Genomic DNA, 25,086 nt, shown 5'->3' on the forward strand with positions numbered 1-25,086 from the left:
AAGAGACAATTCTAGGCCGTTGTCACTGTGGGCCAAGTCATATCCAAAACAGCCCTTCAGGCGGCATTGGACACAGAAGACAGGGCAGCCAGAATGACAGCCACATGCTTGCTGAGGACAGCTTGCTAGTTTCCATTTGCCAACTTCTCCTACCATGATGTTTTCCCACAGGCTATCCTACTACCCAATTGCTTGGACCTGCATCACTTCAGACGAGTGGGTCTTAAGCATGCTGGAATTGGGATATACCCTTCAATTTATTGCAACCCACTTCCTTTCTCATCCCTTTTCAGGGACCTCTCTCACAAGAAAGTTCTCCTTTGGGAGGTACAGTCTCTTCTGTTGGGAGCTAAAGAGGAAATTCCTCGATTACACAGAGGGAAGGGTTTAATCTGGCTATTTCCAAATCCTAAGAGCAAAAGGAGGTCTCAGACCCACGCTACACCAGCGACAGCTCAACAAATAACTAAAGAAAACAAAGTTTCACATGGCATTCTTGCTTCCTTTGTCCTCCCTGGTGACTGGTATGCTGCCCTCGACTTAAAGGATGCTTATTTCCTTGTGTTGAGACACCAAAGCCACAGGAAATTCCTCAGATTTATGGTCAACCAATCTCACTACCAGTTTGCAGTCCTACCATTTGGCCGGTCTGTAGCCCCACATGTTGTGTTCACAAAGTGCATAGTGGTAGCATTTCTGAGAAAGTCAGGAGTTCGTGTTTGCAAAGCTGGATGACTGGTTAGTGAGAGGCTGATCCAGGAGCCAGGTGGTGTCCAGTGTGGCCATGATCCAATCCACCTATGGCTCTCTAAGGTTGCTTATGAAGGAGGAAAAAGCAATCTTATCACCTGTATGAAGATTAGAGTTTATAGGAGTGATCTTGATTGTATGGAAGCAGAGACATTCCTCCCATAGTCCAGGTTCCAGATGATGCTAAATATTTCTTTGGACCTGAAGGCCCATCCTACCACAACAATACGGAATTGCCTCAGTCTTCTGGGGCATATGGCCTCATGTACTTGCATGGTTTGGCATGCTAGGCTGCATCTGAGGAAGCTGCAGGGATGGCTGAGCTCTGTGTATTCCCCAGTCTGTTATCCTCTGGACATGCTGGTTTAGATTCCTGTATGTGTCCTTAGTCACTTTGGAATGGTAGACAGACCCATCCACTGTGTTTGTGGGAGTACCATTTGCTCCTTGCAAGTTACTTTAACTCTGGTTGGGAGGCTCACCTGGGATCCCTGCAGAATCAAGGGCTATGGGGTGGCCAGGACTTAGCTCTACATATAAATGTAAGATAATTGAGAGCCATTTGACGAGCATGTCACATGTTCCTCCCCCATATCATGGGAAGGAATTTACTAGTACTCCTAGACCATGGCCACTGTATTGTCTATGTGAATAGACAGAGGGGGCAGATCAACCCAGCTATCCCAAGTGGCAATGCTGCTGTGAGACTCTTGTATCACCAGTTCAATCCATCTTGAAGCCTCCTACCTTCCAAGATGTCCAGAACAGTCTGGCAGATCAGATGAGTAGGTCTTCACCAGTCACCATGAGTGATCTCTTTGCCCAAATATAGCAAGGTTCATATCCCAATTGTGGGAGATTCCCCACACGGACCTGTTCGCAACCAAAATCAGCAGGAAGTATCATCTGGTTTTTTGTTTTTTTTTCATGAGCAGGTCACAGTCACAGTCCAGGATCCCTTGGGTGCATGTACACGTTCCCTCTAGTTCAACTACTACACAGAATAGTGGTAAAAATCAAGCAGGATCATGCTCGAGTGATACTCGTAGCACCAGTGTGGCCTCTCAACCAGGGATCAGTTGACATTGCTAGTGGATCCAGATCTCACAGGACCTGTTACCCACACAATCTAGGGCACCCCACTTTTACCCTACCGTGGGCTCAAGGAGTAATCCTGTTAAGTTAGGCACCCCACTCTTTCCTGTCCTAGGTTCGGGGCATAAGGGCGTAACCTTCTGCGGGTTTGTGGGACTTTTTACCAGTGAAAGAGCCTTACACAGTAATATCCTTGATCAATTGTTAATAAATATAGGTTAACAGAATACATACGCTAAGCATACAATGCTCACCACTCCCAACAAGGCTGACAAACTTTTCTTGATGGCCAGTCAGAATCAGGTCATCTGGGGCTCCAGCTTCTGAATGGTGTGGTCAGCAGGGTGTGATGGTTTTGGAAGCTCTGACCTTGGGCTGTGTTCTGGAGTTTGGTTCCAAATAACTTCCTGTTGGCCCCCAGTTTATATTGTTAAAACTTGGGTCCTACTTAGCTATCCCTTAACCAATCATTTTAAACTGAAGTACTACAAAACAGTATTTTTCACCAATCCTAGCCCACTACCTAAGAGTTCATTTGTTTTTGTCAAAATGTAAATTAAAGAACACACAGTGATAACTATAGGTAAACAAATGGAAGTATTACAAATTTAAAAACAGACAAAAGCAATAAATGGTATCTTTTCAACTGAAACTGCTAATTGGTTTTTCCAGACAGAGTTATCTTGCAAAGTTTTCTTTACACATCTTAAGATTTGTCTGTCTGGTCACTATTTGTGCTATTAGGGCAGAAATGCTTCTTAACAACCCAATATTATATTGTTTTGGTGCAGTTTAGATGGGATGTGACTCCCAGCTTCTTAGCTCATAGCTGCTGCTGTCCTACTATGGCTGCTGCTGCTTACTGCAGAAGGGCCTTGGCTTACAGACCATGGTCACCACCTCCATCATAACTGGGAGGCCCTTCACATCACAGCCTGGATGATCCATGGTTAACACCTCAGGAGAAAATATGTTCAAAGGAGGTACAAAACATCCTCTTAAATAATAGAAAATCTTCTAATAGGTATACTTGCCTGGTGAAGTGGAAGAGGTTCCCTGTCTAGTCCCAGCAGAAAGGCATTCCCTCAGTCCAAGCTCCGATACAACATGTGCTAGACTATTTGTTATAAATGAAACAGCAAGGCCTTGTCATTAATTCCACTAGGGTTCACCTAGCAGCTATCTTGGCTTTCCACCCTCCAACTGATCAATCACTTTTCTCCAACCCCATGTTGCTCAGGTTTTTGAAGGGTTTGAACAGGTTATATCTCCAAGTAGAGAGGCTCCTGTTCCCCCCTAGGGTCTTGAAACTGGTTTTAACAAAACTAATGGGTCCATCCTTTTAACCTCTAGCTATCTGTTCATTGCTCCATGTCTCACTGAAAGTAGCATTTTTGGTGGCAGTCACCTCAGCCAGGAGAGTGGGTGAATTAAGGGTTCTGGTGTCTGACCCTCTGTATACATCAATCAGGCAATATATTTACCAACTTCACCAACATGCTCACGAGAGGGAGGGTGTTAATGTTTTACTTGGACAAGACTAAACTGTTAAATTGTCCTCTCAGTTGTTCGTGGCAATTGCAAACAGAATGAAGGACCTTCTGGTTTGTTCTCAAAGAATTTTGTCCTGGATTCCTTCCTGTATCCATCTGTGCTATGACATGGTTACTGTAACTCCACCAAATAGGATGATAACACATTCAACCACATCGCAGGCAGCCTCTGCAGTCTTTTTAGCCCATGTGCTTATTCTCTGTTTGAAGAGCTGCAACTTGGTCTACAGTACATTTGCTTCTCATGCTATCTCCCAACAGTCTACAGATGATGCCAGATTTGGATTGTGTGGTCCTTCAATCATTATTCAGGTAGACTCCAGTCTGACCTCCAGATCAAACTGCTTGTGATTGACCTGAAGTGGAATTAACGTGCTATCACCCAAAGAAGAAATGGTTATTAACTTGTTCTGTAACTGTTCTTTGAGTTGTTTCACACATGTCCATTCCATGACCCACCCTCCTTCCCCTCTACATTGGAGTCCGTCCAGTAAGAAGGAACTGGGGGATCAGGGGGCAGCTCTGCAGCAGAGGGAAAAGTCTCTGAAAACAGTGCACTGGGTGCGCACACTCTGAAGTGGAATGGACATGTGCAACACAACTTTAACAACAACAACAGCTACAGAACAGGCTAGTAACCTTTTATCTCATAATAGGGGTTTTAAAAAAGTGAAATTACCAGTGGATTCAATTGGTCATGACTTCGGGTATCCCAAATTTATCCATTCCATAATACAAAATTACACCTTCACCTTATGAGAGCATCAGGGTGTGCCTAAGCAAGATCGGTAAGTGGATGCAGGCTTTGTTACTCTTCTGAACAACTCTTCTGAGATATTATGGGATATTCTCCTAGTGAAAAAGCTGACAGAGGAATAGTAGGGTTTTTAATGTAAATCTGACTACTGTTTCTGGACTATGAGAGAGACAAAAGAAAGACTTGGGGAAATACATGCATTTTGTGCTACTGTAAATCTTTTACAGTCTTTAGCTTCTGTTTTAGCTTTCTCTCTCTCTAATTATTAAATGTTAAGCTTCCGCTCCTATATATATGCTGTCACACCAAAAAGCTACAATACTGTAAATACAAAAATGTAATCTGAGATATAACATTACTCAGGGCGGGTCTACACTTAAAATGCTTCTTTCATCAGCATAGTTAATCCACCTCCGTGAGAGCTGTTAGCTTTATGTTAACAGGAGAAGCCCTCCCGTCGACATAGTGCTCTCAACACGGAGCTACGTTGGCATAACTGCATTGCTCAGGGGTGTGGATTTTTCACACCCTTGAGCAAAATGGTTATACCGATGTAAGTTTCTAGTGTAGACCTGGCCTCAGTCTGAAAAATATAAAATACAAATGTTTTTAAAAATTTCTAACTCGATTTGCAAAAAGAACGAGGAGTACTTGTGGCACCTTAGAGACGAACAAATTTATTTGGGCATAAGCTTTCATGGGCTAAAATCCAAATAAATGTGTTCGTCTCTAAGGTGCCACAAGTACTCCTCGTTCTTTTTGCTGATACAGACTAACACGGCTACCACTCTGTAACTTGATTTGCTGCTTTTATTATTTTTAGCTAATACTAAAATATTGCTCTTAAATATAATCTAGGGTTGATACATTTTTGCTTCTCTTGTCTAGGCATATCTGACAGTGTGTAAGGATGCTATAATGGTTGGCCTTGGAGATACAGAGTTTCAAGCACACCTTTTAGATGTTACTCTTTCAATTATGCAAACAGGTACACCCTAATAACAATGTTTGTGGTACTTTCTTCTTCCCCTATGCTGCTGTAAGGGGTGTTTTTTCTCGTATAGTCTTTCCCTCTCACAGAGAGTCCTGGTTGCTTTAAGGAGAAGAGTTAGGGAATAAATTTCTGCTAAATTAGCATAGCCTCTGCCTCTGCTTTGGATCGTCTTCCCCCATGAATAAACTCCAGTGTATGCCTTTGCTGCTGTTCGTAGCTTCTGCTAGCAGCAATAGTGTGAATCATTGTGACCTGATTCTTGAGTTTCTTCTTTGAGTGCTTGCTCATGTCGATTCCATTCTAGGTATGCGTGCCCCCACATGCACAGTTGTCGGAGACTTTTTGCCTTAGCAGTATCTGTTGGGCTGGCTGTGTCGCCCTCTGTAGTGCCGTGCTTATGTGGCAGTATATCAGGTGCCAGCGGCCCTACGTCCTCTCAGTTCCTTCTTACTGCATGTGACGGTTGTTTGGAGCGCCTGGTCTTGCTTAGCAAGAGCATTAGAGGTTCTTCACTGTTCAGATCGTTCTCCTATGATATTTAATCCAGTGATTAGTTAGCTGTTAAGTGTTTTAGTAGTAGTTTAGTAGTTAGAGTCCCGGCTGGCACTTAGTCCTTGAGTGGGGCATGCCCCGCTCCCCTGGTTTCAAGCCATGTTCTGAGTGCAGCTGGTCGATGCCCATCAGCGACTCTCACGAGAGTTATCTGACATGCCTGGGGGAGTCCCATAGAAAAGAAAAGTACCGGATCTGCAAAAACTTTTGTCCCCAAACTCAAAAAGAGTGGGACATTCAATTAACGGCCCTCCTCATGGCAGATCCTACCAAGACGCCAGCTCAGACGACCAAGCCAGTGATGGGACCGCCCCTAAAGGCAGTGGAACGGCCCTGGACCACAGGCGTTGTTCCCCTTCGCCACGGTCGAGGACCCCAGTGCTGTAACCTCGGTCTCCGGCCAGAAGACGCAGATCTCCGACACCACGGTCTCCGCCTACAAGACACGGAACTCAGGAGTCTCAACACTGATCCCCATACTCTCAGTACCGACGGTCTTTCTGCCAGAGATCACCAAGGCACTGGTCGCCTCGCAGATCTCCCAGTCGTCGGCCCCCTCCAACATGAGATGGTTTCTGGTCACGGCACCGTTCGCTGAGGCCCTGGTACGTTCTTGGGACAGGCACCGGCCCTCGCCCTCCCCATACCGGTCGCCGACAGACTCAGGTTTCCACGGCCCCAGACTCTGGTTTCTGGTAACCAGAAGGGAAGTGGTCCGGGTCAGAGGGACAGTTCAGCCCTTCCCCTATACAGGGCGAATTGTCTCCCAGCCGGGAGCCTGCCAAGGCACCTGCAGCACCAGCATGGGGTAAAGGGCAATGGCCTTTCCAGTGGCAGTACTGGAACCCGCGGGGGGGGGGGGGGTGCCTGTTATGCCAGCTCCATGCTCCCACTGCTCCTCCCAGGCTACATCAGACAAGCTTCCTCTGGCACAGCCGGCACTACTGTTGGAGCAAGGGGCCAAATCCGAAGCGGTGACCCACGGGGGGCCCCAGCAGCCGCAGAGCAATCACCGACGCAGCAAAGGGACACCCCCCAATCTTCAGCGGTGCAGTCATCCTCGTTGTCCCCGGACGAGGTGGTGGCAGAGCCCTTGGAAACCCGAACCTTCTCCCTCCCCCCCCCCAATTACTTCAGGGAGCACCAGCCCTACTTAAAAGGGTGGCGGCCAACCTGAACTTGGAGGTCGAGGAGCTAGCCTCTTCAATGTCATTCCCTCCCCAGCCCGGGTTGCATTGCCTGTTCACCCAGAGGTCCTAAAGTCAGTGTGGCAGACCTCATCTTTCATTCCGCCCACATCTAAGAAGGCAGAAAAGAAGTACTATGTCCCCACTAAGGGATTTGAATACGTGTACACGCACCCTCCCGCGGGGTCCCTGGTTGTGTTCACTGTCAACGAAAGGGCCAGGCAGGGCCAGGCAAATGGCACCCCCAAAAATAAAGATGCCAAGAGGCTGGACTTACTTGGCAGAAAAATTTATTCAACAGCAAGCCTCCAGTTTAGGGGGTCTAACCATCAGGCCCTACTTGGCAGATATAATTTCAACCTGTGGCACTCAATCGGCAAGTTCAAAGAGAGCCTCCCACAGGATCAGGCGCAGGAGTTCACCGCTCTGATCGAAGAGGGCAAGGCAATTAGGGTGACCAGATTACATGAACAAAAAATCGGGACACATGGGGGGGCAGGTCCAGAGTGCCGCCGAAGCAACAACAACAACAAAAAAAGCCCCGAGCCAGAATATCGGGACAAATGGCGTCCCGACCATACATCCATCGGGATGTGGGACAAACGACTGAATATCGGGACAGTCCCGATTTTATCGGGACGTCTGGTCACCCTAAAGGCAGTAGCCCAGGGTGTCCTCCAGAGGGCCGGGTATGCCACGGATTTGCGTCCAGGGTGGTTGCCTCTGCAATAGCCATGAGGCTAGCTCCTGGTTACAGACCTCTGGGCTGTCTCAAGAAATGCAGTCCACCCTCCAGGACCTCCCTTTCGCGGGAACGGGGCTCTTCTCTGAGCTAACTGGTGCTAGGCTCCACAGCCTTAAAGACTCTCAGGCCACCCTCCGCTCTTTGGGCCTGCATACTCCTCAGCAGGCCAGAAAGCCATTCCGCCCTCCGCCGTCGTCGAGGTCTTGGGGTACCCCTCAATCAGGCTCCTACAAAGACAGGGTCTTTAAGCGATGCCACCAGCGGCGTCTCGTCCACCTGCCCAGCCTGGTCCTTCCAAGGACCAAGGCAACCAAAAGCAGTCAGTTTGAAGGTGCGCCTGAGGACAACGCTCCAGTCGCTGCACCGGATCCGTTCCCCGTCTTCCTCAACCACCTCTGCCCTTTCCGGTCAGCCTGGTCCGATATCACCTCGGACTGCTGGGTGCTCGACACAGTCTTGTTGGGCTATAACCTGCAGTTTGCAGCCAACCAACCCTTTCTCCCCCTTCCCCATCCCTCTTCAGGGACCCTTCTCACGAGCAACTCCTCGTTCAGAAGCTTGAAAACCTCCTGCGCCTAGGGGCAGTGGAAGAGGTTCCGCAAGACATGGAGGGAAGAGGATTTTACTCCCGCTACTTCCTCATTCCGAAGGCAAAAGGGGGCCTCAGACCTATTCTAGACCTGCGTCGCCTCAACACGTCTCTCAAAAAGTTGAAGTTTCTTATGGTATCTCTGGCCCGCATCATCCCGTCCCTGGATCCGGGAGACTGGTACGCCACCTTCATTTTAAAGGACGCATACTTCCATATTCCCAGGGCACTGGCGTTTCACGTTGGGCCAGTGCCATTTCCAGTTAATGGCGATGCCCTCTGGTCTCTCGTTGGCTCAGAGAGTGTTCACCAAGTGTATAGCACCAGTGGCCGCTTATCTGCGATGTTGGGGTGGGGGTCCAAATCTACCCATACCTCGACGACTGGTTGATAAGGAAGGGGCTGGTCCTTGTATCAGGTGCAGAGGCATCTCGATCTGTTCCACTTGCCACGACCTGGGCCTAATAATAAATGATAAAAAGTCAACCCTCACCCTAGTGCAACATATAGAATTCATTGATGTGGTACTCGACTCCACTTGAGCCAGAGCCTTCCTCCCCAAGACTTGGTTCCAAGCCATAGTGGACCTCATCTCATCTCTGCATGCCCATACACTCACCACCGCCCACACGTGCCTTAGACTGTTAAGTCACATGGCAGCATGCGCTTACGTGGTCCGGCACATGCAACTCCGCCTCCGGCCCCTACAGGTGTGGCTGGTGTCGGAGTATGGACTGGGTGATCAGAATTCCGCACAGTGTACTGTCGTCCCTTACCTGGTGGCAAGATCCCACATCGGTGCTGGAGGGAGTCCCTTTTGCAGCCCTCGTCGGTGACTCCTGTCTCCGACACTTCGGACCCGGGCTGGGGTGCCCAGCTGGGCAATCTCAGTACTCAAGGCTGTTGGTCCAGTCACGATCAGTCCCTGCACATCAATGTCAGGAACTCAGGGCTGTTCACCTAGTCTGCCAAGCCTTTCAGACTCGCATACAAGGCAGGGTGATTCAGGTCCTAATGGACAATATGGCCATTGTCTTCTATATCAACAGACAAGCGGGAGCCAGGTCGTCTGCCCTCTTCCAGGAAGCACTCTAGCTCTGGGATTTCTGTCTGCAGCAGTCCATCTTGTGACCACTCACCTCCCAGGGGCCAGGAATGCTTGGGCAGGATATTCTCATCTCGCCACAAGTGATCCCTTCACCTGGAGGTGATCAGTTCTATCTTCCACGGGTGCGGAACTCCCCAGGTGGACCTACTCGCATTCAGGCAGAACAGAAAATGCCACGTCTTCTGCTCATTCCAGGGAGGGACAGGGAATCCCGGTCGGAGGCCTCCTGCTCCCGTGGTCGGGGGCTCTGATGTATGCCTTTCCTCTGGTGCCATTGCTGCCAGAGTTGTCATGAAGATCAAGGAGGACAGGGCGAAGGTCATCCTCATAGCGCCGGCAAGGCTGCGCCAACACTAGTTCAGCACTCTGCTGGACCTCTCGGTGGCGACCCCATTCCGGATGCCACTCAGGGTGGACCTGTTATCCCAGAACCACGGCAGTCTCCTGCACCCAAACCTGGCAGCGCTACATCTGACGTCTTGGCTGCTGCATGGCTAAACACACAAGAAAACAGCAGCGCTTGTCAGAGGTCCAGTGAATCCTGTTGGGCAGTAGAAAGCCCTCCCCCAGCGCGACCTACCTGGCCAAATGGAAGCGATTCACCTGCTGGATGGTGAATAAGGGGCTCCCCGTTGCAGCTCATTCTAGACTACCTCCTGCACCTCAAGCTACAGGGCTTGTCGCTCTCATCCATCAAAGTCCATCTAGTGGCCATCTCGGCCTTCCACCCACTGCTCGAAGGCAGGTCAGTTTTCTCTCAAGAGATCATGGCCAGATTCCTTAAGGGCCTGGAGCGCCTCTACCCGCACATCAGGGATCCTGTTCCTCCATGGGACTTGAATCTGGTGCTGTCGTGGCTCACGGATCCCCCCTTCGAGCCTCTGGCTCCCTGCTCTCTCCTTCTCCTCTCTTGGAAGGTTGTGTTCCTGGTCGCGGTAACATCAGCCTGCCGGATAGCCAAGATTTGGGCGCCCACCTCAGAACTGCCTTACACGGTCTTCTACAAGGACAAGGCTAAGACCACACCTGGGCTTCCTTCCTAAGGTAGTCTCTCAGTTTCATTTGAGCCAAAATATTTACTTACCAGTCTTCTTTCCGGAGCCGGATAAGTCGGAGGAGGAGCGCAGGCTATATGCCCTGGACATCAGGAGGGCTCTGGCCTTCTACATTGACAGGACCAAGCCATTCCGTAAGTTGACGCAATTATTCGTTGCTGTGGCAGACAGAATGAAAGGTTATCCTGTTTCTGCTCAGAGAATTTCCTCCTGGATCGCTGCCTGCATTCACTTTTGCTATGTTCAAGAAAAGGTGCTGCCCCGGCAATCGTCACTGCCCAATCTACCAAGGTGCAGGCCTGTTTGGCAGCTTTTTTGGCCCACGTGCCTATTCAGGACATCTGTAGGGCGGCCACCTGGTCATTGGTCCTTACCTTCACGTCCCACTATGCACTTACCCAGCAGGCCCAGGACGATGCTGGCTTTGGTAGAGCAGTATTGCAAGCCGCCAAGCGGTGAACTCTGAGCCCACCTCCATAGATACTGCTTGTGAGTCACCTAGAATGGAATCGACATGAGCAAGCACTCGAAGAAGAAAAAACGGTTACCTGCCTTTCGTAACTACTGTTCTTCAAGATGTGTTGCTCATGTCCATTCCATTACTCATCCTCCTACCCTTCTGTTGGAGTTGCCGGCAAGAAGGAACCGAGAGGGCGTAGGGCCGGTGACGGCTGATATACTGCCGCATGAGCATGGCACTCCAGATGGCACCACAGCTAGCCCTATGGATACCACTAAGGCAAAAGTCTCTGACAACTGTGCACATGGGCGTGTACACACCTAAAATGGACATGAGCAACGTATCTTGAAGAACAACAGTTACGAAATGTAGGTAACCATTTTTTCTCTGCTGTTCACAGGTTTCTGAATAGCAGTAGTGATTTTGACTTATTTACACTGCTGCCGCAGCTTGATCAAACTGTCATTGGAGTTGTCTATCTCTAGGCTCCAGGAGATAACTCTGTCATATAAATTAAATAACTCTGTCATATCTAGTATTCAGTTTGCATTTGGAGTTATCTCCATAATAAGGACTAAGTGAAAGCTTAATTTCTGAAGAAACTTATAGGTTAGGCCCCAATACTCCTCATTGAAAACTTCCCACTGAGTAGTGAAGAAATGGATTTTTTTAGGCAGTGTGTGTAATGTTTCCAGCCCCTCTCACATATAATATAGAAATAAATATTACTCTGCTGTGCTGGAAAAGCAGCAGAGTTGTGCTTGGTGTTGTACTTGGTGAAAAAAGGAAAACGAGACTAACTGAAGTGACCAGGCTAATATTCCTGACACAATTCAGTAAACTAACTGGTCTCCTACATTTCTTCAATCATACAGGATTTTGTGTGAACTCCCATTTAAATAGAGGAAGGAAGTGACTTAGTCTGCTGTCTCTTGATCTTTCCTTCGGATGTTTTGAATACAACTTTTTACAATATGTAGAGTGAATTTTACAAATGCTGTTATAAAACAAAAGGGTCCCTAAAGTCCCAAGAACTCCTCTGAAACCCACTTTCTTTTCTTCTACTACATAGTTTCCTTTATAAAAATATATTTTTATTACTTCAACTTCAATTCTTCATGAAAGCAAAGTAGCAGCTCTCAATGTGAAAAAGAGCTATTTTACAGGGTGGGAGAGGGAACAAGTCCATAGGCATGTTTATTTGAAAACAATTGAACGTTTTCATGTCTGGACCCTGTGTCCCTGCATGGCTTTGCAATTTAGCTGTTACCTTAAAATTAGTGTACAAAAGACACCATATACAAAACGTCATGATGATGTTTTACATCTTAAAAATTAAATTTGCCAAACATTTAAGCTGTTATCTAAAAGAATTGATACCGTAATTAAAACAGTGAAATCAGTAAGAAATCTAAACAGATGTTAATTAGCTAAATATAAAATAATCTGCACTAGTAAATTACAGCCATTTATATAGTGTAAATGAATTTCATTCTAAGCTTGTAGCTAAAGCAGGGCTTAAATTTAGCCAGAGATGTCCAGAGTGGAGCTCTGATAAATATTTTTCAACCCCCCTGGAGTTTTTATAGTATGTTGAGGGGTAGGCGGCGAGGCTCTGGGAAATACTGTGAGAATTTAAGCCCTGAGCTAAAGAATATCAATCTAGTTAAAAATCTGTAGTTTTTAAAATATCTAATATGATATTTGTTTCTCTAGAAAGAGGCTGCTTTTGTATTCCTACATTACTTTGTGTTCTAAAAGAGATTATTGAAGCTTCTTTGACTCAAAACATTGATACGGATGAAGAATTGGCAACATTTCTCCATGCTGTTCAGGCTCTGTTCCAGAAAATTTTAGAAAGTGTGGCACGCAGGCTCAGAAAACAGCGGGAAGAGGGGCTTCAGGTATTTGTCATCCTATTACATACACGCACACAAAACCATGTGATTGTAAAGTTAACTATAAACACTGACTTTGACTTTTACTCAGTTGTGAGTTGGACACATTGGGTTTATTGGCACAAAAATACTTGATTATCCTCTGAGTTTAATAATTGATTTGACATTATGCCATTTGTGTCTTGTGCTCTAAGCCTTGTCATAGATAGGATTTTCCCCACTGCTGGTCCTGCTCAGTGGAAATACTAACATAAAAAAGAATCAAGCATTTGTGATGTCAGTTTAGACTGCCAAACTGGATCAGGCATTTTTATGCTAGTTCCTCCTTCTGTAGGCTATTTGTCTCTTCTTCACAGCTATATGGCTTACAACTGTTCTCTCTTGCCCAAAGGAGTGGTGTCAAAGTCCTCCAGAACCTACTTTACTTCGAGAAAAGGAAATTTATATGCTTATAGCAGGGTCCTGGACAGTGTTATTTTCCTAGTGCTGAGATCAGTAGATCAGTGCCAGGAAGTCTTGGATCCTTTCAAGTAATCCTACGTCTGCATTTGAGCTGGGAGGTGTGATTCCCAGCTCATGTAGACACACCTGCACTAGCTGTATTCAAGCTAGCATGCTAAAAATAGCAGCATAGAATGGCATGGGCAGGAATTTGGGTTAGCCACCCAGGTACATATCCAGGGAGTCTGGGTGGGTACATACGCAGGCATCTAGCCTAAGCTGCTGTCCATGCTACCCTAGCTACAATGTTGTTTTTAGCACGCCAGCTTGAGCAGAGCTAGTGTAGGTATGTCTACATGAGCTGGGAATAGTATCTCCCAGCTCAAATGTAGACATAGTCTTAGGGTCCAAGCCTTTGCCTTTAGTGCCCTTGGGGGATTTTCCTTGTGCTTTTCAACCCTTTGACTAGGCCCTAAAGGATAGATTCACAGAGACCTAACTGCTCTCGTAATGCTAGTTCTCTTCCTTATTCTGAGTTGCTAAATTGCACCAAAAGACAGCTAAACTACATTAAATATTTTCCTAACATTAGTTTTCTAGGTAAGCAATTGCTGTGGAGGTGTTATGTGATAGCAAATGGGAGAGAGACAGTAGTTCCTGAGACACTCTATTAAGATGTAGTCAACTCTATGAAAGTTTGCGAGTCCCTGACTAAAGGCTTTTAATTGCACTAAAATGTTCTCGAAGTGGAAATACTGTAACTGATCTATATTTTTATTTATTTATTTAGTTGATTCATTCTATTCAAATGCCTCTTGGAGAATTCATACACACAGTCCAGTGCTGGTGTTCATCTTGTCCAACAGTTCACCATGGTGTACTCTCTACTCTCCTAGCTGCAGTAGTGGTCGAGATAAGTCACACACTGCGAAAGGTAAAGAGTTTAAATAATCTGTTTTTTAGTTTATTATACTAAAAGTTCAACTTTTAAACCAAAGCAATTCAAAAGAGGGCTAGCAGTAGTCAAGCTTGAATTGTAGGGTAGTGCCCTTCCCTGGTTAATCTGAACCTCCATTGACTGTACATCAAAGGAAAGCCAGAGATCCTGACCTGTTGAAGGAGGCGTTATGCAAAAATTGGCATTTTTGTAGGCTTAATAAAAAGCTTTGGTAGTTATCCTGTTATGCAAAAAAAAAAAAAGGTTTTCAGGAGCTTGGCTGTCTCAGGTTGCAGTTCAACATGTTAAGAGATATCAGAGGAAAAGCATCTTCCCATGGTAGAGCAGACCATGCCAACTGCTATCTTATTATCTCTGGACAAGGCAGTGGTTCCTGCAACACCCTCTCAGCCAGATGATTACAAACGCTCCCAGGATTTGCTGTGCTGCATAGTGGATTCACTTAAGACTCCTGTGGAGGTGGTACAGAACAGCTCTTGCACTCCTAAATATACTTCATACTCCCAAGTCTGGCATTACCAGTGAATGAAGCCTTATTGGCTCCAGCAAAGAACATCTGGCAGACACCATACGCTGCACCAACCTCCAAAATGGTTGCAGGTGCTGTCTTCTGGCATCTCTATACCCATAGTATACTTGGCTGTTTGCTTACCACAGCAACTAGAAGACTCCATTAATCAAATTCTTAACTTTGTTGCACTGGGCCTAAAAATCAACAGAGAGATGCCTTCCTTGGGTGCCAATATAGAGAATAGACTTGAATAGGGGCAGAATTGAACTCCATGACAGCGAGGGCCTATCTGCCTAAGGACATGTTTGACATCATGGTAGTCCTCATCAACTAGTTGCAGACTCATGCATACGCTACTGTGAGAGCTTGCCTAAGTCTGGTCGGTCACAAGGCTTTCTGCACACATCATGCACCATTTGAGACTTCGCTTTTGTTGCATGCTATGGTGGCTGAAGTTGTATACCTTCCAAACAGACACCACGTAGATATGATAGTGCAGGTCCCCTCTGAAGTCCTCTCATCACTGTATTGGTGGAAAGATCCAGATCAGGTGTGAAAAGGAGTACTGGTCTTCCTACCTCTTCCCACCAAGGCCTTTATTTACAGATGCCTCTCTACTTGGGGGAAGCTCACCTCTACCACCTTCAGGCCTGCAGTCTATGGATCTGTCAGGAAACTCGACTGCATACTTACCAGAGCGTAGGGCAATTTTTTTGCACCTGTACAGCATTTCTACCAGTGATTCAAGGACTGACAATACAAATTGTGACTGTCAACTTGACAGCTATGTTTTATAGACTATGGGGAACCCGATTGTCTCCTCTATGCCAGGAGGGTATTCGAGTCTCCCTTAGAGTGCTGCACTTTCCAGGATGCAAAATGCTTCAGCGCACCATATTAGTAGGCAATTCCATTATCCAAAATATTTTGAATGATTGAAAGAAGTCAATCATTTATAGAGTTGTTTTCACAAAACTAATGGGAGAAAACATCTTTGTTTCAGGCTATGCTGCTATTTAGTCAAACTTGTTTTTTTTAAAGTCTTATTGTTACTCAAAACTTGACACCAATAAGAGCTCATGCAGCAAATGAGGAAATCACCGTATCCTTGGTTATAAAAACTGTTTATTATCTAATGTTCTTGTTCCCCACATGGTGGGTCCCAACCCACTAGTGCAGTCTGGGAAGGATCTAGGACTGTTGTGTGTGTGCCCTCCCCACACACCCACACCCACCATGCTCTCGCTTACCCTGAGCAGCAGGCAGCAGCATAGGAAGCGGGATCTGGGTGGCAGCACCATGGCGGAAGCACCTTCAATGCATGTACAGGCTGCCTCTGTGCCGCTGCTGCTGCCTGCTTGCCTGCTGCCTCTGTGCTGCTGCTGCCTACCTACTTTTACTTCCTGTGGGTAGCAGGCAGCAGCATGGGAAGCAGGATCTGGGCTGGAGCCAGTAAGCAGACAGTCAGTAGCCTGAAAGCGATCATAGGCCTGGCCATGAACGGAGAGGGGGAGCAACTAGGGCTGCAAGAGGGGGTAGGACTGGGAGAGCAAGAGCACGGGGACTGGGGGAGCTGAGCAGGCTTGGACTAAGAAGGGGAGAACAAATGACTGAAGAGCTGAGAAGGGGAAGAGAGAGAGGGTTGCACCAGGCTGAGAGAAGCAAGGGGGTGGATTAAGGGTGTAATAGTGGGTCCCCAAAAGCGACAAAATGCGATTGGTGGGTCGCCTTAGTAAAAAGTTTGAGAACCACTGATCTAATGCATAAAAATTTCCACTCTGTAAGTATATGTAATATCTTCCCTGTGGGTGAGCTGCCACCTTTATAAATATTAATTAACAATATAGTTTAAATGGTATTTTTGCTAAAGATCATCTATGTATGATATTAGTTACTTCCTTTAATGTAAATGCCAAATATCTGGTTACAAGTTTTAATCTTTCCAATCAAACTTTGCTTTGTTTATTTTGACACTACTGAGTTAAACTGTCAAGTACTTTTTTGAAATGAACTAGAAAAATACATTTAAATGTTTCTCCCTATAACTTAAAAACATACATTCAGTTAATGTAGCTACTCAAATCCTGTTTTTCTTAATTATTTTCTGTGTGCTTCTGTATTTATTTTGAATTTGAGCTGTCTTCTTTTTAGGCTTCAAATGCAGAAGAACTTGCACCACCAGAGTCCATTGCAGACCTTCCTCCACTTTCAGGCAGTTTAATGGCAATGATAATTAAGTCAATAAATGTGGTCAGGTAATCTTTGTCTGTTAGTTTCCATAAGCTTTATTAATGTGAAACCAGTAAGTTACCAAACAAGCTTTTAATTCTTAAATTCAAGTTTGTGGAATTAGCCAGTGAATACCTACATCACCTACTACATTTCCATGTAATATCCCATAATCCTTTACTTTTTTGTTACGTTGATTGTTAGTTTTTTGCTTTTTCTGTTGTCCTTGTATTAGAATCACATGACTCTTCGTTCTAATAATTCCTTTCCTCATAATCACTCTTCAAAACATACTTATTTCAAAAGGTATTTATAAATCCTAGCCCTTCCTATATGGAAGGGTTTAGATCAAACCAAAGTCTTTACCAGAAATAACACCAATCATATAATCTGGAACTAACAACATGCATGCTAAAACTCAACTGTAAAATACACACTGATGGCACTATACAAATGGCATAAAGAAATTATTTAGTTGTTACTATAGTAAGTGTTAAGTATGCCCTGAAAGAGAGCTTGATGTGCATTCTGCAGCTTTCCCGAGTGACTTTTCTGTAGGACCTAAATTGGGATGCTTGTTATGTATTCTACCACTATTTTAGTGGAGGTTAGTTGAGTCTGCTGCAGTTACAGCTGAATTTCAATTTTCATTTTAATCACCCTTTTAAAATTTGTTCATAACTTATTTTTCTTCAAGTGATTAGCCACATGTATTCCAATTCTGCTGTGCATGCACCCCAGATCAGAATCTTTTTGAATAGCAGTGTCAGGGACCATGCCATGCTCTGTACACCTTCCAGTGCTCCATAGCTCAAGAGTCCAAAGGGCAGGGCAACCACAATCACCCTTCTGTCTTGCAACCACAGGTGGTAAGAGGAAACTGAAAACCACATCTCTGCCCACTGCACGATTTTGTTATCTCTAGTTAGTTAGTTAGTTTTTCCAATTATAGTTAGTTAAATTTATATCGTTTTAGTCTGTTGGCAAAAAAGGGAAAAGTCTTCAAGTCTGGGGTGCCTTGGCACCAGATGCCCCTGCACATGGTGGAATCAAAGCTTCTGGGATTCAAAGTCTGTCTCTCCTGTGAGACAGCTATTCCCATCAGTGACACTCTAAGTGCCTCTTCTGCCTCAGTGAAGCACATACACCACAAAAGTGCTCTGTGTGCTCCTTCTTTTTGAAAAGGACCCCAAAACAAGGGAATCTCACCTCAAACTTTTCCTGATAGAGAGATCTATGAGGGCATCATTCATTCCTGAGAGGGAGAAGGGAGCCAAGCCGGACCAGACAGTCTCAGAACACTCTGGTAAACCAGGGTCTATCTTGAGCTCCAGGACTCAGCCTTGAGAAAGATTCCAGCCCTTGACTATGGAGTCAGCCAGAGCTTCCCTACATTCCTCAGATCAATCCTCTGAGGAGAGAGGAAGGAAGGAGCATAATGTCCATGGTATCTGGAGACTCAAATCTCTCTCTCCAGCACACAATAGATCTAAGTTTAGAGGCAGTTTAAGTCCCACATTGGATCCCACTGATGCCTCTGTACTGAAGAGTCACCTCTTGAAGAAGCCATCCTTCTTTTGACCAGTATTGATGGCAGCCAAGCACCCATCCTGAAGCACTCAGAACCAAAACTTCTTCAGAGCTTCTTGAACCAACACCAAAGAACCTGGTGCAAGCTTCTGAGCTCCCAGCCCTAGTACCAAATCTTCTGGCACAGACACTGAAGTATCTTGCACCTTCCTCTGCAATACCATTCATAATTCCAGACACAGATGAAACCGCCTCAGAACCAATGTTCATGTTTCAAGGAAGCTTGACGGCATCTGAGCTGCCAGAGTCTGTTGCTGGCATGTACTAGGAAACTATTGTCCTGGACCCGAATACACCATCCTCTGTGTCAGTAGAGGATGCTCCAGGACCTGCTCCTGTGGAGGAGTTATATTTCTTTTCCTCCTCCATCTGAAGTGACTAGGAAGGTGTCACCTATGTATTTGCCTCACTCACTGCCTTATGAACTGAGCTATTTAGACGGGGAGTCCAGGGGACACTTCTACAAGAGAGGGCATTTGAATTCTTGGTAGGAACATCCCTCATAGTATTCTCCATGGCCTGCAAAACCATTCCCCTATCCCATGCACATATGGCTATTTTGGGAGTGCATCTCAACAGAAGGGCTCTATCCATTGATCCTATTTCTAAACCCAGGTCTCCTTCTTCCATAGACCCCCAGGAAAGCCAAGTGATCCAGCATACAATCATACCTTCAGGACCAGGAATTTGAACAGGAAAATATGCAGGAGTCGGAGGTCCAGCCTTATTTCTCAAGTACTTTTTGTGCTCTTCTCCTGATGAGGCTGTCCACCCAGCTGTTCTGACCCAGCCAGAAAACTAGGAACTTCTCCAGTGAATGCCACACACCTGGGACGTTCTAGTGGAGAATAGTGCATGAGAAGTCTTGCAAATGTCTAGACAGTCTGTGTTCATTGGTCCTGATAGACTGGCATTGCCAAAGGCATGTAGGAGCCAACCAGATACCTATGGCAAAGCTCAGTTTCAGTGATGCCCACCTCCATAGTCAAGAAGTGGGACCTTTCTCAACTTTGAGTCCTGGAGCTTCAGTGGTGCCCACCTCAGAGTGACTCTTCGGTACAGATATAGGTGCTACCAGTCATCTCTAAGGAGGCTGAATACTTTTATAACCATCTAGTCCCTGGATCCTTGGTCATAACTGCTGTCCAAGAGATGTCTAAGCAGCAGGGACTACCCAAGTGAACACCCCAGGACAAAGTTCCTCTCTGTGCTGCTGCAGGAACCTAAGTCCCTGGTGTTAGAGTGGCATCTGGTTGCATGGACCTCTCATTGAAGCCTCTGACTCCGCAATCATGCAGGTTGCTTGGTTGCAGTCCTCAGGGATACCAAAGGAGGTCTAAATGACCACGTTCAATTACTCTGACCTCTTAATTAAGCATAATAATGAAACCGTGCACCTGTTAAAGGACTCAAGCCATCTTAGGCTCTGGAAGCCTATATTCTGTCTTCCATGAGACACAATACAGGCCTCAGAATTATCAGAGACATAGGCAATCCCTCTAATCCTATTATGGCCAGCAAAGATCCTCCAAGGAAGAGGCAGAGGTTCCAGAGGAGGAAAACCATATATCCCGCATCAGGAGGTTTGAGGGTATGGTCAAGAGTCTGAGGATTGCCCCCACCCCGTTTTGGGAACTGTCTTGTTTTCAGAGAGCCTGGAACCAGATTTCTAGGACCAAGTGGTCCAAGGTTATAGGGATACACCATCCAGTTCCATTCATTCCCTACCCTCTTTCCCTGTCCCTTTCCAGGGATCCCTCTCACAAGATATTACTAAGAAAGGAAATGAACTCCCTTCTGCAACTCAGGCCTGGTCTACACTGGGGGGGTCGATCTAAGTTACGCAACTTCACCTATGTGAATAACATAGCTGAAGTCGACGTACTTAGACCTACTCACCGCGGTGTCTTCACTGTGGTGAGTCGACTGCTGCTGCTCCCCCCTCGACTCCGCCTGTGCCTCTTGCAGTAGCGCTCGGGGATCGATTTATCGCATCTAGACTAGATGCGATAAATCACCCCCTGCTGGATCGATCGCTGCCCACCTATCCGGCGGGTAGTGTAGACATACCCTCAGAGCAGTGGAGCTACCTGTGCAGTTCCAGAACAGGGAGTCTTCACTCATTCCCTAATTTTTTACTTAGATCATAAACTCTTTGGGGGCAGGAACTGTCCCTTTGTTTTGTTTGTATAGCACCTAGCACAATGGAGTCCATGACTAGTGCTCCAGGGTGCTATGATAATACAAATACAGTCCAAAACCTATTTAGGCATTATTAGAAATTGCTATATACAATAGTGTGTCTGGATCCATCTGATCAGGATACACTGATCAAGTCCCATTCCACCAGAGCTCAAGCAACCTCTGCTGTTTCTCTGAGTCATTCCAATATCTGAGATTTGTAGAGCACCGTCTGGAGTTTGGTTCACACCATCATCAACTTGTTTGACTTCCACAGCAAATGGCAGACAATTAAATGAGTTACAATTCCAGTTTATTTTAGAGCCAGTATTTTTACCTTTTAAGGACTTTTCTTTTTTCTGTCTGAATTTCTTTTTTTCTTTTCTGAATACACTGAAAAATCTTTATTTTTTGGTTACTGCTGCTCCTCTTCTCATATGAATTATTTCACCTAAATTCCCTTGTTCCATTCCTAAGCAGCCACCACTGTACAGAATACATTACTTCCTCTGAAACTATCAGCAGTGAAACTCCAGAGATCAGCCAGTTAACAATCTTCTGTAAGAAGTACATTTGATATTTCCACACTTAAACTGTGTTTTGGAGTCTCATGATCGATCCTAGATCATTGTTTCCCATGTGATGGTTTGGAGAACTACCATTGTTGGGGGGGCCAACTAAAAGTCCTATTTATGTTTTTAAAGGAATGTGTTTCCCCATGTGCCTTTGATTTTCTTCTAGGTCATTTTTAAATGAATTAATGGAATGCATTGTCTGTGAAGAAATTGAAGGAATTATTAGTCTTACAGCTGCTGCGTACATAGTTGTTATAATCAAAGGTCAGTCAAACTAATTTTGTCTCCAATGAAGACTTTTGTCAGTAGTAGATTTTAGTCCAACTTAATTTTAAAATGTTACATTATTTTTCCAGTTAGCTGTGGAAATTCAGAAGTAGTAATTTTTATAGGAATGCAGAATTAAAAAGAAAAATGCAAAGTTGTAAGGAATGCCATTAGACATTGGATCTAAAACTTTGTGGGGTCTTTTAAAAAAAAAAAAAAAAAAAAAAAAAAAATCTTTATCTGCTCGGCTAACATAGTCCTCCTCCATATCTTGTTTTATAGGAATATAATAGCATTCACAAGCACAAATTTATACACTTAACTTGGGTAATGAAAATCTAAGTAAATATGTCGCCAGTTTTTAACAAACTGTTAATTTGTTATATAGATGCTACACAGGAATATGCAGTCTTGGTTTCTTTTAACATATTATTTCAAATAGGTAAGCACAAAGCTTCACTTGTTAAGGATATTGCACATGCCCTTCAAAAGAAGCTGATGACATGCAGAGAAGTTGCCATGGAAGAATCTAGCAGCATTGAAAGGTAAATCTGCTGTACGGGAAAAAACCCACTGATTGAAAAAGGGATGCAAGATTCTGTACTTGCTGGTGAAGAAGTTTATTGAAATCCATATGATACAGCAGTGGTTCTCAAACTGGGGTCGGGACCCCTGAGTGGGTCACAAGCATATTACATGGGGGGTCGCAAGCTGTCAGCCTCCACCTCAAACCCTGCTTTCCCTCCAGCATTTATAATGGTGTTAAATATATAAAAAAGTGTTTTTAATTTATGGGGGGGGTCGCCCTCAGAGGCTTGCTATGTGAAAGGGGGTCACCAGTACAAAAGTTTGAGAACCACTGATATACAGGGATTAAAATAGTGCCAAAATGTTGCAGGCTATTGAGTCCAGTTAAGGAATTTCCTAGTTCAACTCCCCCTTTCAGATGGTAATTCTCTTTACATGTTTTGTTCCTTAAAAGGAAGCAGATTGGAGTATTGTGGGTTCTACAGTATATAGAACAAGATGTAAAAGTTAAATTTAAAGTCCAATCTCATTAAGAACTGCACAGAGAAAAGCAAGCATTCTTTGTAACTTTGCTGTTTCATAGTATTAGAGCTGAGGGGTTTTCTCTGCATTGTGTGTATTAGCGAATATGAATATCTCTAGCTAAAAATATATCCAGGGTCATAAAAAATTATTTTAGTGCCTTACCACAGTCATTAGATTCTGCTTTTGGTGCAATTTCAACTTTATAGGAGGTTGGCTTTAGACCAAATTAGCCTCTTCTGTTTCACAGGTTAAAAGTAAAAAATGCTAATTTTACAACCACTTACATTTTAACTTTGCATATGGTCTGAAACAAAAGTTAATAGTTTCATTAACACTAAAAATACTCTTATTTACTGCATTCAGATAGAAATAAAATGTAATATATTCAAAACCTCCACCTTGCCTAATTATAATCTCTTCAGAGTTCTCGGGATAACAAATATAAGTTATAGCCATTGATGACATGCATATATTTGTAGTATGGTTCCAACAATTTTTATTAGGAATTGGTGGGCAAATTGGACAGTCCAGTTTCCTGTGATTGCAGCAGGGAGGCATTGATGCACATCTGTTTCGTGTCTTCTGTTTTTTTTAAAGCACATTGGTTTAATGGTGGGAAAAGATGGTAAAAAAGAACCTAAGACAGCCTATGGCAGAAAATATGTAAAATGGAAATTAGGAATGCTAAAATGGAATTTGAAGAGCAAACAGCCACAACTCGTTTTTAAAAAAGATATTTTTAAGATATTCATAGAAGAGGGAATAAAGGGAACAATCAAAGAGGATAAAGTATGTTTCAGGGAAGCTAAGCGATTTCTTTGTATCAATCTTCATCCCTGAGAATGTGGAGGATGGGGAAGGACCTACTGTTTTCTGGTAAAAAGATGAGGTACTGTCAGAAAATAAGGTGTCAAAGGAGAAGGTGCTGGAATAATCTGATACATTAAAAAGCCAGCCAGTCACTAAGACCTGATCATATACACCCTAAAATTCTGAAAGAACTTAAGAATGAAGTAACTGAGCTACTAACAAAGAATGCAATCATTCATTTAAATCTGCTGCTATCCCAGAGAATTGAACGGTAGCAAATGTATCTTTCTTTTAAAAACGTGCCCTGTGTTTCTGGAAATTACAGACCAGCAAGCCTTACTTTTTGTGCTGGTTGAAATGATGATGGTAATAGAATTATAAAATACCTAAATGATCATTGTTATGATAGGGACAAACCAGTATGGCTTTTGCAAAGGAAAATGGTGCCTCACTAATCTTACAGTATGTCAACAAAATAAGGAGAACTAGTTGATATAATTTACGTGGACTTTCAAAAAATGTGTGTGATAGAAGCTCAGATTCCGTAGTTAGTTCTTGTAGTTCTGGGGCAATAGGCAAAGTTCTGTAATGGAAACAAAAAAAGAGTAGGAATAATGGGCATGAGTAGCAGACAGCACCTATTTGGTCTAATTAATCCTTCTCTACACACATGCACACTATGGATTATTTGAAAGCTTATTACGTCTACTTTAAGATGAGGTATGATGTGCAGCTGTTACCACAGAAATGGGGCTAAACAATGTCACCATCAACACGTTAAAATGACCACTTTGAAATACTTACATTTGTTTCTGTTAGTTTAATGACACTCTGTATTTCGAGACATAAAATTGAATTTCTTTGTGACTTCAGAGCATCACAATAACAATCTAAAGGGTAAAACAATATCTGATAAACTTGTACAGTTATTGAAATGTAATAGCACTGATGACATTTCTAGTGAACATCATTATAATGATCTCTAGCGAGAGTGCATGGGTTACCAAATATTCATTGTCTTGGCATGTGACGAGTTCTGTGCAAGGAATATTGTTCTAACTACAGACACAGTTGATTGTGCAGTGACCTCTACTGGTACAGGCACAAATAAGGTCTCGTAGAAGCTCAGGTGCCATTGGGCCCTTGAAGAATACAGAAATAGTTCATCATCCACATTTTTCTATCCATGTCGCAATGGTGATCTAAAATCTGGTTTACCTATGTGTGAAAGCATCTAAACTTTTGCTTGCCAAGATGCTTTTTTGACATGCATTTCAAAACTGTCCTCACATGGTGGGAGTTTGGCCAGTGGCTCATCCTTTTTGATGGATAGATTGAGGTACAAGCAATTCAGATTTCTGAGAGTCTCCTTTTCATTCTCACTCTGGTCATACAGCATTGCTACCAACTTCTTTGCTGCAGACATTGCAGCTTGTCCATTACTCTTCCCCCAATTTAGCAAGCTCTGAAGTGGTAAGCTCTTTGTGTTCACAACATTAATCACAGATATTTTTGTAATACCAAATAGGGATGACACAATCCCATCCTATTAATACATGTACAGCAGGAAGTATGTTTCAAAAGTCCGGAGTGAATGTGCCACAAATTGCATGCACAGATATGAAGCAACGCCTGTCATTTGTGCTGGTAATGGTACCTGTTTCAATCTAGATGTTGTTTGTGTTCCATTTTTGGAAAGTAGTGAACAGCAAGGACCAAAACATGTGC

General features: G+C 44.4%; 1 protein-coding gene across 1 annotated transcript in view; it reads left to right on the forward strand.

Moving 5' to 3' along the window:
- The window catches only part of NCAPG2 (non-SMC condensin II complex subunit G2), a 119,569-nt gene extending 97,525 nt beyond the window's left edge, over positions 1-22,044 (forward strand). The window contains exons 22-27 of the mRNA XM_065399079.1: positions 5,044-5,143; positions 12,562-12,749; positions 13,975-14,118; positions 16,805-16,908; positions 21,395-21,492; positions 21,938-22,044. Of these exons, the coding sequence (XP_065255151.1) occupies positions 5,044-5,143; positions 12,562-12,749; positions 13,975-14,118; positions 16,805-16,908; positions 21,395-21,492; positions 21,938-22,044 (741 nt within the window). The remainder of the gene's footprint in view (positions 1-5,043; positions 5,144-12,561; positions 12,750-13,974; positions 14,119-16,804; positions 16,909-21,394; positions 21,493-21,937) is intronic.
- Positions 22,045-25,086: the final 3,042 nt, after the last annotated feature.

Source organism: Emys orbicularis, chromosome 2 (assembly GCF_028017835.1).
Source record: "Emys orbicularis isolate rEmyOrb1 chromosome 2, rEmyOrb1.hap1, whole genome shotgun sequence".
Lineage (NCBI taxonomy): Eukaryota > Metazoa > Chordata > Testudines > Emydidae > Emys > Emys orbicularis.